Source organism: Sitophilus oryzae, unplaced genomic scaffold, assembly GCF_002938485.1.
Source record: "Sitophilus oryzae breed Bouriz unplaced genomic scaffold, Soryzae_2.0 scaffold_815_pilon_pilon, whole genome shotgun sequence".
Classification (NCBI taxonomy): domain Eukaryota; kingdom Metazoa; phylum Arthropoda; class Insecta; order Coleoptera; family Curculionidae; genus Sitophilus; species Sitophilus oryzae.
This window is the reverse complement of record NW_022147434.1, coordinates 1,994,281-2,007,353: the sequence shown is the minus strand read 5'-3', so window position 1 is coordinate 2,007,353 and position 13,073 is coordinate 1,994,281. Positions and strand designations below refer to the sequence as shown.

General features: G+C 32.9%; 2 protein-coding genes across 2 annotated transcripts; one reads left to right on the top strand and one right to left on the bottom strand.

The window, feature by feature from the left end:
* Positions 1-8,743: 8,743 nt before the first annotated feature.
* LOC115889540 (coiled-coil domain-containing protein 189-like) lies at positions 8,744-9,861 on the top strand. Its single transcript, XM_030909572.1, has 3 exons — positions 8,744-9,198; positions 9,248-9,474; positions 9,527-9,861. The coding sequence occupies exons 1-3, from the start codon at positions 8,934-8,936 to the stop codon at positions 9,791-9,793; spliced, it is 759 nt and encodes a 252-aa protein (XP_030765432.1). The 5' UTR covers positions 8,744-8,933; the 3' UTR covers positions 9,794-9,861.
* LOC115889541 (39S ribosomal protein L10, mitochondrial) lies at positions 9,796-10,974 on the bottom strand. Its single transcript, XM_030909573.1, has 3 exons — positions 10,824-10,974; positions 10,234-10,737; positions 9,796-10,046 (listed from the first exon to the last, which is right to left on the bottom strand). Exons 1-3 carry the CDS (start codon positions 10,843-10,845, stop codon positions 9,844-9,846), a joined length of 729 nt encoding a protein of 242 aa, XP_030765433.1. The 5' UTR covers positions 10,846-10,974; the 3' UTR covers positions 9,796-9,843.
* Positions 10,975-13,073: the final 2,099 nt, after the last annotated feature.

Sequence of the window (13,073 nt, the reverse complement as noted above, 5' to 3'; positions counted from 1 at the left end):
GAACTTGGTATGAACACAATCGAACGTCAGGAAGTGGTAGAACTATAATAATAGTAGAACAATACTTATTATATTGTCGCCGAATTACAATGAAAATTCAGGATTCAATTATACAATCAAACGTCAGGAAGTGATTGTAATTTAGCTCATAAGATTTAATTCCATCTAACATGGCAAACTGAAAAAAACAGCTCTGATCTATTTTAATATGTTTAAATGATGTAGCAAATTTGAAGGTAAGCTTTATCAGGAAGTATTACGATATGAATTACACAATGGCAACACTGCACAAATTCTTTTAAATTTTGTTCGTAGAAAACTGTTTTCTTTTAAATTTATTGCCCTCTATTATGTAGTAGCGAAACTACCACATCAAAATATCTGATTTGGAGACAGACTTTTAAAGCCTGTCTCCTTTTGCTACAATTTTATACATGTAACGAGGCTTCTGTTGCGTAGCTGATAATCGCGAATTGAAAGCGTATAGTCATGGTATAGTCAAAAAGTAGATAAGACATAGAGACGACAGTTCGCGCGGTACCTTTCATGTTTGCTCCACTGCAGTGTTGCCTCGATATACCATTTAAATGGTATCTATACCATTTTCGTTCCTTGATTTCTGCAAAAATTTGAAATAGACCATTATTAAAACTTGCCTGTATAGCTTATAAATAGTTACTGTATGGCTAAAGAAATAAATAGAAACGAAAAAAAAATGAGTTTTCTAAATATTATATAAAATAAATTATAATTAGAAAACATATTTGTCAGGGAAAAAGATAATAAAAGCAATATTTTGTATATCGTTGGTAAACAAGATAAAGTGACCAAGTCGATTTGTAAGAAGTGTTTTATTTACGTGTATTTTTTTTTTAGAATATCAGCGATCTGAACAAATGTAAATATTACAATGCAACACAACAATAGATCTATAAGGTCGCGGTACTAAAATCTCCATTCTCTAATATCACAATGTAGGTATTATGTACAAAAAAAAAGTTTTGCTCAATTTTATTCTAAGTCTGGTTTTTACCAATATTTTCAGAGCCAAATATTCGATCTATGGATGTTGATTTTATTAATAATATATTTTATAGTATACCTATCTATTTAAAATGTTCTTATTACCTTATTATTATAAACGTCTGTTCGTATTATGTTATTGTCGAAGAATAAGACCTATCCTAGAAGTCTTTATAAGCATGCGCAATTGCCAATATCTGTCTTCATCCTGCTACTGCGTGTACTGTTCAGTATTCATATTTAACAATAATTACAAAATAGTAAGCAACAGAAAACGATACTAAAATTAAACCTAAAACTCTCATTACGATTTTGCATAAATAAAATGTCTAAACACACAAATTAAAGGCAAAAATGCAAGAAAACAACTAATAAGATTTGTTTAGGTTTAAGCCTGATTAGCACAGCTGATTAGCGTCCTAAAATCATAGGTTAAGTTTCACAGGGATGTCACTTGTATGGGAAAACAGCAAGAGTTCCAAAACTGATGTGATTTAAAACAATTTTGATGTTTTACAATATTAAATGACCATTTGGATGTATTTGGGGTTTGTTCACGGTTAACATAGTAAGTCAAAATTACACAAAATATTTATTCGTAAATACAACTAAGATGTAAACGTATTTTTTTTTTTAGATTTCAACCATTTTTGCAAATACTCGATACCGATTGTATTTTGCCTTCCATCTGGCAACACTGTTTAACTGAAAGTTACCTGATAATAATATCAAAACACGGAGATAACTATAATTTATTTGAAACATGATTTGATTCGTGTTTACGATCTTTATTTAAATACTTTATAACCTCAAATATAGTAAGATAAATTTGTTTAATGATTACTGAATATCGATTTCGATTGTGGGATTGGAACAGAATAATGTTTACAATTACAAACAATTATTAAAAAACGTAGTCCTTTTAATCGGGGTTATACCTCAGAAGGATACCAGGAATAATTTTATTAAATCAACATTAACTTCATGTTAAAATGAAACAGACATATTGCCTTAACTTAAATTTTCTTTTACTTCTCCTGACAATGTTCTCTATATTCTCTTCTATTTTGAGTTAGTAAACTTTTTGAACGGGATATGCGATATATAAAATACATAATGTCGCCTGGCAGTACTAAGCTAAATTGAGGGGAATTGGAGGGGCGGGGGCTTAAAAGAGGGGATATTTAAAAAAAATATTTTATTTAGTCTCACTGACTTACTTACTGTTTAAAGTTAATAATAGCTATAGATGATAACATACTACTAAAATGATGTTTTTAAGGACGTATGTTTACTCTTTGCGGACATAGTTATTAGCAAAATGTAGATGAGAACTAAAATTTAAGTCATTACGTTTTCATCATTCTTTTTTCAGGTTCCGGGATATTCTTTTTACATTGTTAGAAAATATATATATATATATATTTGAATATTATAATGTAATATAAATCGCAGCTTCTAAAAAATAAATGAGTTTGTTTATTTAATGCAATTTGATTTACTATGAATTTTCTCTGAAAATCACACAAAGTCTTTAATAATGTTCCAAAATCCCGAACATATTGCTAATAAGGCCAAAAGAAATCGTGTTGGATTTACTTCCTGTGAAGTCTCGTGCCATTTACCAGAAAATATATTTTTTTAATTTCTCGAAAGCCCCGCCCCTCAATTCCCCTGAATTTAGCTAGTACTGCCAGGCGACACCACGTGGCGTCTGTTTCGTTTTAACATGAAGTTAGCATTTCTTTAATGTACCTATTCCACGAGATATGGTAAGTGGGGAGAATGAGCTTCGACGAGTGCGCATTCAAATTTTGTCGACAGCAAGATGGCAGACATCTTCCCGGCGCTGGAACTTTTCGACCAAATTGACGATCTGTTTGTTTTGTTTGTGACTCGTAATTTGTTGTTATCTAGTTAAAAGCCTATTTTATCTCAATTATTCTAAATACTAATTCAAAAGGCTTAGTTGTATATTGTTAGTCATTCTAATAAGCTAATTACGCCGGGAAAAATGATTAATTTTATGTGAAGTTTATGACAACATACATACATACAAAAATACATACAGCCAAATACTCGAATTTAGACATTCGACACACATAAAGAAAATGGTCACGCAAGGCCTTTTCTAGAAGCCAAGAAGCATTTTCTGGACTGAAATGAGCCCGATACGTAGCTGTTATCTGCCTACCGCACTCCCGGACATTCAAAAATCTCATTGCTTTGTTGCCTCTCTACTTTTTTGGTTGCCGCTGTTAACTGAGTTTACAACCCTTCTCCATTGAGTTCTATTGTGAGCTGCTTTTCCCACTCATTCTACTTTAATATAATTTAATGTATTAAAAAATATGTCTATTAACTTTACACAGCAAATCAATGATATCATGGTGGGGACTTATTATTGCTCGGTATAATGCATAGTAAATAAATTACACATTAGTAAACAATATCATTGATTTTTTAAGCCCTGTCTTTTAATTTTACAATGCTCTTGAGGCGCTACTATATCCTGTTTTTAACAATCAGAAAGAATATTCCCCTTTTCTGAAAAAGAAAGATGATCAATTAATGAATTCCGCCACATAGTTCAAATATTTTCTTCTCCGATAACTAGTGAATTGTTGTGATCTTCATACTAGTGCACAGACATTTTAGTTTTATGATGTTCAGCTTAACTGATAAAGCCTAAGTATATGCCCAGGTAAATAATGTTCATAACATTTCTTGTAATTACAACTACCGTGTTTGCATGATAACACGCAGTCGTCAGCGTATTGAAGTTCTGTGCTAAATTTACGTTCCTTTTGCCCTGAGTCTTTTTATGTTGAACAGACCGCCGTCATATCTGTATCTAATGCCCAATCCCTCTCTCCTGCGTTTGCTGTCCACTATAATGGAGAGCGCTGCCATGGAATATGTTGCGAATAGGAGGCGCTAAGACACATCCTGCCTAACTCCTGTATTTGTTAGGAATGGGTCGCTCAGTGATCCATGATGTGACACTCTTGACTTGTTGTTGTTATGGAGGCTTTTTACACAGATGTACCCTTGAAATTTGTTATGTATTTTATACTTCGCACATAATTGCCCAAAGCGCATCTCTGTTCACAAATAGAGAATTTTGTTAGATTGTCAGGATGAATGCAACATAAAGTTAAGACAATATGCTACTTTTTCCTGTATTGACGGATGGAAAATAATGGAATCGACGGTGCCGCGGTTGGTACGAAAACCCGTTTGCGATTCTGGAAGAATTTTTTTCTATATGTGGGTGCAGGCGGTTTGACATTATTTTTGCAGAATTTTTCCGCCGATAGCCAATAGCGAAATTCCCCGGTAATTTCCGCAGTCTGATGCACTTCCTTTGTTCTTAAATATATTCACTATATTCGCATTGCGAAAATCCTGAGGTACCTCTCCGCTTTCCCACGACATCAAAGAGAGCCTTAAGATGACCAATAAGTTCTTTACTTGCACACTTATAGATTTCCGCCGGAATATCGTGTTACAGCCCGCTGATTTGTTGTTTTTAAGCTGTTTTATGGAGGTCTTTATTTCTTGTTCTGTTATTGGGATGTCTAATACAACGAGGCTGTTATACTGAGGTATTGTGTTTAATACGTTGTTTTCTTGGTTAAGGATATGGCTGTAATGTTCTTTCCAGCGATTTCTAATTTGTTCTTCCTCTTTTAGAAGTTCGCCATTTTGAGCCATGATTGGGCAGCTTACCTTCTTAGACCCAGGGCGTATATACGTTTACAGCCTAGAAGAATTTACGAATAAAATGTGGCGTATGTGTAATTTCTGACTTACCAGTTTTTGAATAATCGCAGTTATCCTTCAAATGGCAGTTCTCTATCGAAAAAGTTGTTGGCTGTTTTAAAATTGTCTACCAGTCTTGGCCCGGTGTTCTTTGTTGCAAAGTGACGGCGGTATCATGATTTCTATGTGAGTGACAAAAAGAAAGCCAAAGCCTGGCAGATGTTGCTTTTTTCGTCAAACCAGTCTGTTTAAATTTGACTGTTGCCTGATTTTTCCAGTTTTTCGCTGGTTTATGAATCACATCCCTTATTGTGTCCAGCCTTGTTCAGCTTCCAATACTGAGATTGAAGTTATCGGTGGAAGTGATCCTTTGATGGCTTCCCGGAGAACGTCCGGCAGTATTGTTGTTTTCTAGACCCGGCATGTTCAATCTGGTCATGTTGTTTTGCTTTTACAGCGTGGATGTTTGGGTTTTAACTGGATTTTCATTTTTGAAATTAAAAGTCGGTGGTCAGTGCCGCATTCGGCATCTACTCTAGCTTTTGTGAGCCCTAACATCTTTTAGATGCGTCCTTCCGAACGATTATGTGGTCAAATTTGATGCCAGTGGCCTGATCTAGGATGTTTCCAGGTACCTTTAAACTTGTCCTTCAGCATGAACCACGTATTGGTGATGCAAAGATTATACTCTGCTCACTAATGACGTCATTATTTTTTCGTTCACGCCGAGCTCACAACGACCCATCTGAATATTAGGATCGAAGTGGACGTTGAGGAATTTTGGCGCAATTTTTAAAATTTAGACAAAAGATTATGGGATAACCTTAGGGTCATAAGACGTTCAGGAGACACCAATAGGTACGTGGTTAACTTGTTCGCTTTTTCGTCGCGATTTTGTAAAATGCATTACACCATGAATCTCGTGTGAACTGCGGGATGAAGTTTCAATACATATTGTAATGCACCCTCAGTGAGACTACCTTCATCTGCAAAGCGTGTTTCGCTTAGAGCGGCAACATCTATATTTAATCGGTGGAGTTCATAATGAGACCAGTGCTGTTGTTCTTCTCTCTGTGGTCGATTTGAATTTATCTTGTCCAGTAGAGTGCGGACGTCCACGCCGCAAACGTGAAACATTGATGTTTTTGTTTCTCCGATGATACGCTCGGTAGGCACCCCTCCGGGAGATCCGATTGAGGGGGGTATTTTTACTACCGGACGATAATTTTGTCCCACTCGAATGTTCCATCATTGCTGTGTGTAAGCTGCGTGAAAAGGTTTAACTGTGGCGGTTACGCTGCCGCACGGTTTTGGCTGCAACTGTAGCACGGGATGGCTATGGCACAGTGAGGACTGAAGGTGTGGAGGAAGAAGATACTTAATCAATGTTGAAGCTTCTGCATAAAACACATAATGTCTTTAAGTGTCCATGAAATATGGCTTCAAATATAAGAAATACGTCAAATAAGATCTATTACTTACTCATACAAAGGAAATTTGGAGGAAAAATAATATCAATAGATAGTTTATTTTAACGTATTTTTTCAAGTAGTTAATTTTATTGTAAAGAACGTGTTGTTGAAGTTGTAGTTTTGTGCTAAATATTTCTAACATTACCTCAGCAGCAGTGTTCAGAGTGTCAAGAGGAGGACCCATTCCACTTAATTTATGATTATGCACAGTTACAGGTATGAAGGAACCGGAAACATCGCGATCTTGAGCGTGAACGTTATAGTAGTGCTTAGTGGAACGTACTCAAGGTATGATATTGCGCAGGTTGGTCGCTACGTCACAGGTGATAACAGGCGCTATTGGTCAGCACGCTCCGCGCGCAGTTCAAATCGTCAAGATATTGTTATAAACCTGTTTTCTTGTGTATATACCGTCATTGAACATTGGACTGAAAAAATGGCAAGATTTACATATAGGAAGAAAGGGTATTATGCCAATAAGAAAATTAAATCTGTAGCAGAAGTTTCTTATTTAAAAACTGTTATGGGGCATATATTAATTTGTATCTGTGCCACAAATCACTGAGACAAAACTTTTTATTTATTTTTCATATATTGTTGTATTCTATAGTTTATTTTAAAAGTGTTAAAAAAGAGACTATTTATTCCGTTAGCTTTTAATCTCCGTTATTAATATACACTTTTATTCTTAGTAGAATACTATGATGAAGTTCAAAATAATTTTCTATGGCCTTAAATGTGTGGCCCCTAATTGTACCTAAAAGTATATTTTTGCAATGATACCATATTGTAAACTATTATGTATTTCAGTCACTTAAAAGTTAATTTGCATTGAATAATTGCCTACCATTAAAGGGAAAGTTGAGCTATATAACAGTTGATGAAGATATATTCTATTTTATCTTAAAAACTTCCTTTAAATTTTGGATCATATAATTCATTTTCTTAATAATTATTCTCAAAACCAGAAACATCTACATATAAAATTTGTTATGGACAAATAAGGATCGATAATTTTCTTTTTGTGCAAAAATAAATGACTTTTTTCTAGTATTACGACAAATCATAATGTGTGTTTTACAAAAAACTTCCCAACATTTTTTTAAATGATGTAACAATTCCTCTTGTGGTTACTTTTCCATAGATATCCTCAACTCTGTCCTCATGTGGAATTCAGAGGCAATGAAAATGAAAATTATTTACCATAAACATCGCAAACTAAAAACCTAATAAAGTTTTTTATAATAAAATATTTAGGAATAATTTGGGTTGTTTATCAATATATTAATGACTTGAATTTAAACAAATTGACAGTGTATTAAACTATATAATATTTCACTACAGTTAATCACTGATGTTCTATTACAAGATTGAGTTTTTATTGTCGATAAAAACCAGGATAAATACTAATACCTATCGTCCAAATCCATAATAATAGATCATTATTATGTTTATGTATTATTTTGAAAATATTTGTTAGAGGACAAATTATGTAACAGTCTTAAAAACACAATTTGAGGGACGAATAAAAAAATAAAACAAAAACAACTTTCTTTTTCTAGGTTTATTCATTATTTTCCTACAAGGTAGGTAATCATCAAAAATAATTATGAACCGCTATGTTTTTATGACCTTGTACAACTTGAACAAAAAGTTATTTAGAACAATTTTTACCAAATTTTGTCAAAAATTTTAAATTGAAACACGTAATTCAGTACATTCAAACATTTTGTATTGTAAATAAGGTATTTAATATCAATTTAATTGTTTAATGAGGACAAAAGGTCAGAAAAATTTAGCGTCTTTTCACAGATTATCTGTACAGGAGTTATGATAACAATATTGTACGCAGTTTTGAAACTGTCGATTTAAATCAAAAACATATTATGTTAACTAACCATAATAAATGGAGAATTTCTTTAAATTTAAATGCCCCCCCGGCAGTTGAAAACAACAAATTGATATTTGATTACTTTGCGGCAGCGTCGTCAAAATAATCGATAACTGGATCACAACACCATTCTGCGCAAACGCGAACGCCTTGAAATCGATCAAATATTCTTTGATATTAAGTTGAAAACACTTTAACTTACTTATATTAACTTGGCTCTATAATTTATAACAAAATAGTTATTCTTGCCATAAGAAGCTGTGTATTTCTAGTATCCCAATCATCACAAGCGCCCCTAACGGCGATTTTCGAACTTCATTTAGATCTCAAAAACTGGGCCCATAATTTTTGCGTTCGATTCGCCTCCTCCTTTTAGACTCCATAATGGGACCTTTAAATTTTAATATATCTGCGTCTCTCTCGCGAAATTCGACTTCTTTGTTCACTGTCGTCTCTTGTCTTATCTACTCTTTGGTATAGTAGTGCTTGATAGTAGTGCATCTTTCATTGGCATCTTCCTTATATCATATATTATGGAACTATATGATATATTTTTTCCACAGATAATTATAAATAATATGGGCGGGTAAATTAATTCAATTTAAATTTTTTTAAATCTTAAAAAAAATTACCAAAATTATTAATACAACTTATAACAATGCTTGTATATCTACAATTTCGTATAACGGAAATAAACAGAGAGTACTGAGAATAATTTTATAAATTTTGAAAGATCCTTCAAAGATTTGACAAAAGTGTTATTATGGTGTTATAGTAAAAAAATGAACGATAAGCATTCAGCAATTCCAAAAAATATATTGAAAAATCATATTACTACTTTTCAGTCTGTTCAAATACCAAAACCAGATAATTATTTAACATGTGATTTAAGTGAAGGTGATGGAGAAGTTCATAGAATTCACGCGTTTAATAAGTTTCTCTTTCCTACCAAAGAACCTCGATTGGCGCAATGGGAATATTTAGATGAAAAAAGTGTCGAAGAAATTTTAAAAATCGAAAATAAATTGGACCTTACAGAATATATTGGTACGTAGATGTGTACATTTAACTTTTTTAGTTTTAATTATATTTTTAGAAAGAACTTTATATAAAATTCCCGCACCGAGTGCCAGTAATATTATAATTGAATTGATATGTGATGTTATTAAATTTTGCAAAGATAACCATTTTAATTTGGAAAAAAGTGGTTGTTTATTATCACAGTTCTATTTATCCCATTTATACTTTATCAGTAGTATTGACATTACTCCTGAGAAGGTTTATATGTATTTTAAAGACCTTATGATGTGCCATAGTCTACCTGTAAATATTTTAAAATATTGTGATATTTGATACTTACCTTTATCTTTTATAGTTTCCTCCAACAAGTAAAAAGATATTTACCATTAAAGAGTCACACGAAATATTAGATTTCTTTTGTAAGATTTACTTAAGGAATTTACCAATCCTGAGATATGTTTCTCATCCAAACTATGCTTTATATTTAAATTATGAAGTACCCATTACAATTTTAAGCAGCAGTAGCAAGAAGAGCAAGAAAGAAAAGGTAGAGCATAAAGAAACAAAGAATAAGAAAGAAAAGAAAAACAAAAAAGAAAAGAAAAATAATAAAAAGAAGTAATCTAGATTCAATTTAAAACCTGTAATTAAATAACACTATCTACAATAAATTTATTCTCCTTTTTGTAACTGATTGGCCCTTTGGTCTATGTGTGACACAAGTGTTGACTGGTGGCTATTTAAATTGCTGACCAACTGTGTTCCTGCACTGTTCAATGTTTGAACTAAAGTTGCTTGTGCTGCTTGTATATTAGGTATGTTACTATAATACACTAATTCTTCCTTAGATATTAGTTTGTTTTCATAAATACCAGCTAAAATAAAGCATAAATTAAAACACCTATCATAAATTAACATTGAAATTAAAATATAAAAAAAAATCTTTTACTTTTGCAAATTAGATGTCAAGAAGTAATTGATTTTTACTTTCATATATACAATAGCAAGATAAATAAAAGTTTTATTTCAAATACAAAGCAAAAAATAAAGTTTATACTTTACCTAACAATATTAATTGAGGGAATCTACGTAATATTTTTAACAATTTTTTAATTTCTGGTTCAGGACTAAATATTGTTATATTATGTGACACATAAAAATCCAGCACTGCTTCATATGGTGTTCCTTTAACAGCCATTTCCAATGTTTCCTTTCCATACTTTTTAAAATGCATTTTTTCTTTATGGAGTAACATATATGCTTTATACTCATCATCTTTTGTCATAGGATTATAATGACAAAACGCTACAAGTTTGGATGTCTTGAACCATCTATATAATTCTTGAGACAAAATTCTTTGAAATGGATTTTCCTCTTTTTGCTTATGAAAGTCTAATTTTTTTAAATTACCACATCGTTTTTTGTCTGTATCTTGTGGTAGGAACCATGGTTTTGCTAGTGCTAAATACTTTGCCCTTTCAAAATGTGGAGGTTTCGGTTTTTGAATATTTATTTTTCCTCGGAATCTTTTAATCTGAATTGATGGAGTAAATGCTTTACAAATTGCTAAAATATTTGATACATGTTGAATAACACTAGCGTACTAAATTATATTGTCATATATCCACTATTAAATTTAATACTAAAATTACCGTTTCTAGCCGCTAAGGACATTTTTTGTTTCTATGTGTTTAATAAAAATTTAATTTTTTAAATTTTAACCTGTCTAGATTGTGTCTAGATCAGATGGGAAATCATAACCACAGAATATACTAACGAAAAATCATAACGGTCAGATGCGCCTGCGCGCCAGTTTCTCTCAAAACGTCAAAATGTGTACTCAAAGGTTTGTTCTGTGGTTTTTTCCTCTTTTTCCTATTAGTATTTTAAGTTAATAAAGCCGTAGCTACTCTGGATTGGCTCTGGCAGTTGAGGGTCTACTTTGTTTCCGCAGATTTCGAACTGTGGTTCTCAGTCATATAATAACCCAGAGATACCGTTGACTCCGCCTGTGGTTTGGATGACGCAGAATTCGGATGAGGCAAATGGGCGTTATTTGCTTGCTAGGCTGAGGGACCCGAGGGACCCTTCCATATTAAAGCCTATTCGGCTATTCCTCGTCTATCTCCATGATCAACCCTCAAGTGTGTGTTTTGAAGGGCACACCAACACCAGCATCAAGTTATTTATGGCATCAGAGGGACTTCCTAGTGACGCGGATTCCCTGCGCAGGCTGTATTATCGCTTCCACAACGTTTATGGTATTGACTCAGGGTGCAGCCACACTATCCTAAAAACGGCGTATCGGCGTAACGGCGTAATGACCTTGAATACATTTCCAGTAATTCTATTGGCTGAAACATTCATCTGTCAGAAATTTTATCTGTCAAATTCATCTGTCAAAAATTTCAGCCAATAGAATTACTGGAAATCTATTCAAGGTCATTACGCCGTTACGCCGATACGCCGTTTTTAGGATAGTGTGGCTGCACCCTCAGCTGAAGTGGATGCGGATCTTTCTGCCTTCAGGTCCTTCTTTTCAACGGAAAAACTTCAGCAGCTTCAGAGAATTAGGGAAAGTCATACCAAGTATTTCTATCCAAGTAAAACTACAAATTTTTAGGTGAAATGACGCGAACAGAGGATCAAGCACCCTCTGAAAAACTAGACGATAGCAAGCCATGGTACAAAGAATAAAAATAGAATAAAAGGTATGATCGATAGCGGCTCCAATTTCGTTCAGTTCGCGCATACCACCTGTGACGTCACTAGGAAAATAATGAATAAATAAAAAATAAAGAAAGTTGACAGGAGATCTGCATTTTTGGGGTTATGGTTAAGAATTGTTAATTTTTAAGACTTTTTAGTTCGTTTAATTTAATAATTACTAAAACCAGCAGTTCCAAAAATATATTTAAAAATAATAATTATCTATTAACATGGATTTGGACGATAATAGGTAAAAATACTAAATTTATTTCTATATTCGGTATAAAATTGTTTATTAGGTTTTTAGTTTGCGATGTTTATGGTAAATAATTTTCATTTTTATTGCCTCTGAATTCACATGAGGATATCTATGGAAAAGTAACCACAAGAGGAATTGTTACATCATTTAAAAAATGTTGGGAAGTTTATTGTTTCCCATCGAAAAGTAGAAAATGCCAATGTAGATGAACGTATTGTAATTGTGATAGAAGTAATTCCAAGGGTGAAGTTTATTATAATTAGAGGAAGTAATACCAAGGGTGAAGTTTATTATAATTAGTGACCTGTGCTTCTTTTTATATGTAGATGTTTCTGGTTTTGAGAATAAATCGGTTGAACGACACCCAAAATTTAAAGGAAGTAGTTGCATACCCAGAATATGCCCATCAAGGGTTATATAGCTCAAATTTCCTTTAATGGTAGGCAATTATTCAATGCAAATTAACTTTTTAAGTGACTGAAATATTAAATAGTTTACAATATGGTATATCACTAAAAATATATTACTTTTAGGTACAATTAGGGCCCGATACATTTCAAAAGTAGAATATTATTTTATATTAAATGAGGTATTGTACTAACAATCAATTTATATTAATAACGGAGATTAAAAATAACAGAATAAATAGTTCTTTTTATACTACAAAATAAACTATAGAATACAACAGTATTTAAAAAATAAATAAAAGTGATGTTCCGCCGAGATTCGAACTCCGGTCTCTCGCTTCCTAGCCCGACTCCTTATGCACTGCTCCACAGTAACTTGCTTAGCGATAATTCAATGACGGTATATAAACAAAAAAAACAGGTTTATAACAATATCTTGACGATTTGAATTGGCGCGCGGAGCGTGCTGACCAATAGCGCCTGTTATCACCTGTGACGTAGCGACCAACCTGCGCAATATCATACCT

What these genes read in the sequence shown, in the direction of transcription:
- LOC115889540 (XM_030909572.1), top strand. Translation starts at nt 8,934, where the DNA reads ATGAACGATAAGCATTCAGCAATTCCAAAAAATATATTGAAAAATCAT. An exon ending in GGACCTTACAGAATATATTG is followed by an intron (nt 9,199 to 9,247) that starts GTACGTAGATGT and finishes TTATATTTTTAG; the next exon opens with AAAGAACTTTATATAAAATT. An exon ending in TGATGTGCCATAGTCTACCT is followed by an intron (nt 9,475 to 9,526) that starts GTAAATATTTTA and finishes TATCTTTTATAG; the next exon opens with TTTCCTCCAACAAGTAAAAA.
- LOC115889541 (XM_030909573.1), bottom strand. Translation starts at nt 10,845, where the DNA reads ATGTCCTTAGCGGCTAGAAACG. An exon ending in GTCCTTAGCGGCTAGAAACG is followed by an intron (nt 10,738 to 10,823) that starts GTAATTTTAGTA and finishes CAAATATTTTAG; the next exon opens with CAATTTGTAAAGCATTTACT. An exon ending in CCCTCAATTAATATTGTTAG is followed by an intron (nt 10,047 to 10,233) that starts GTAAAGTATAAA and finishes GCTTTATTTTAG; the next exon opens with CTGGTATTTATGAAAACAAA.